General features: G+C 43.9%; 1 protein-coding gene across 1 annotated transcript; it reads left to right on the forward strand.

Annotated features, from left to right (window-relative positions):
• Positions 1-433: 433 nt before the first annotated feature.
• LOC110103619 (uncharacterized protein Mb2253c-like) lies at positions 434-1,141 on the forward strand (the record flags this gene model as incomplete). The annotated part of the gene is made up of 1 exon (XM_020832409.2): positions 434-1,141. A coding segment is annotated over exon 1 (708 nt), but the record flags the coding sequence as incomplete, so codon positions are not given.
• Between the last annotated feature and the right edge of the window lie 83 nt (positions 1,142-1,224).

Here is a 1,224-nt window from a genome sequence, read left to right on the forward strand (position 1 = left end):
GTCTCTTCAAGGTAGACTGGCGTATATAAGAAGATTCATTTCCAATCTTTCCGGAAGATGTCAACCATTCTCGGTCCTCGCTAAAAAGGATGCCAAATTTATTTGGGACGAGAAATGTCAATCTGCTTTTGAAAATATCAAACAATACCTGACAAATCCACCTGTCTTGGCAGCCCCTATTCCGGGGAGACCTCTAATACTTTACACTGCGGCCCTTGACGAGTCTCTCGGGGCCCTTCTTGCTCAAGTCAATGACAAAGGGAAAGAGAACGCTCTCTACTACCTAAGTCGGAGACTTCTACCAACGGAAATTCGGTATCCAACGATTGAGAAACATTGTCTTGCCTTAGTCTTTGCAGCTCAAAAACTAAGACATTACATGCTTTCTCATCAAATCAACTTAATTTCCAGTTTTAACCCCTTGTAATACCTTATGACCAGACCTACGTTGTCAGGACATTTGGCTCGTTGGTCTATGATATTGCTCCAATTTGAAATTACTTTCATTCCCCTACGTGCTGTGAAAGGGCAGGCCGTCGCCGACTTCCTTGCGGCACATCCGTTGCCGGCGGAATCTCCTCTAAACGATGATTTACCTGATGAGCAAATCATGAATTTTGAGGAAGCCACTACTCAAACCTGGGAAATGTATTTTGATGGTGCTGCGTCCTCTCAACGGGGCAAAACACCTGAATCTACTATTCCCGGGAAAGCCGGAGTTGGCCTGGTATTCATAACACCAGATAAGGGAATGATGCACTTTTCCTACCATTTATCAGAACCTTGTACAAACAACGAGGCTGAGTACGAAGCTCTAATAACTGGCCTGGAACTTGCAATTTTAATGGAGACTAAAGAGATTAAAATCTTTGGTGACTCTCAACTGGTGATCAACCAGATTGCTGGGACATATAAGGTTTTGAATCCTAAACTCCTGAAGTACCATCAGTACACCTGTCACTTGCTCGAGCAAATTCCGATTGTAACTATGTATAGGATTCCCCGTGGAAGCAATTCTTCGGCGGATGCCCTCGCAAAGCTTGCAAAGGAATTTGCCTGTCCAGAAGAAGACTCCATCCCTATAGAGGTGCAGGGTCATCAAATCCTGTCTCCTATAGATTTGGAGTACATCAACAAACAAGTTTTCCAAGTCCTTTCTACCTCTTCAGCAGTCGATGAAGAAGCAGATTGGAGACAACCGATAATTGAATACCTTCAAGAAGG

This window comes from Dendrobium catenatum, unplaced genomic scaffold (assembly GCF_001605985.2).
Source record: "Dendrobium catenatum unplaced genomic scaffold, ASM160598v2 original_scaffold_127995, whole genome shotgun sequence".
In the NCBI taxonomy this organism is placed as follows: domain Eukaryota; kingdom Viridiplantae; phylum Streptophyta; class Magnoliopsida; order Asparagales; family Orchidaceae; genus Dendrobium; species Dendrobium catenatum.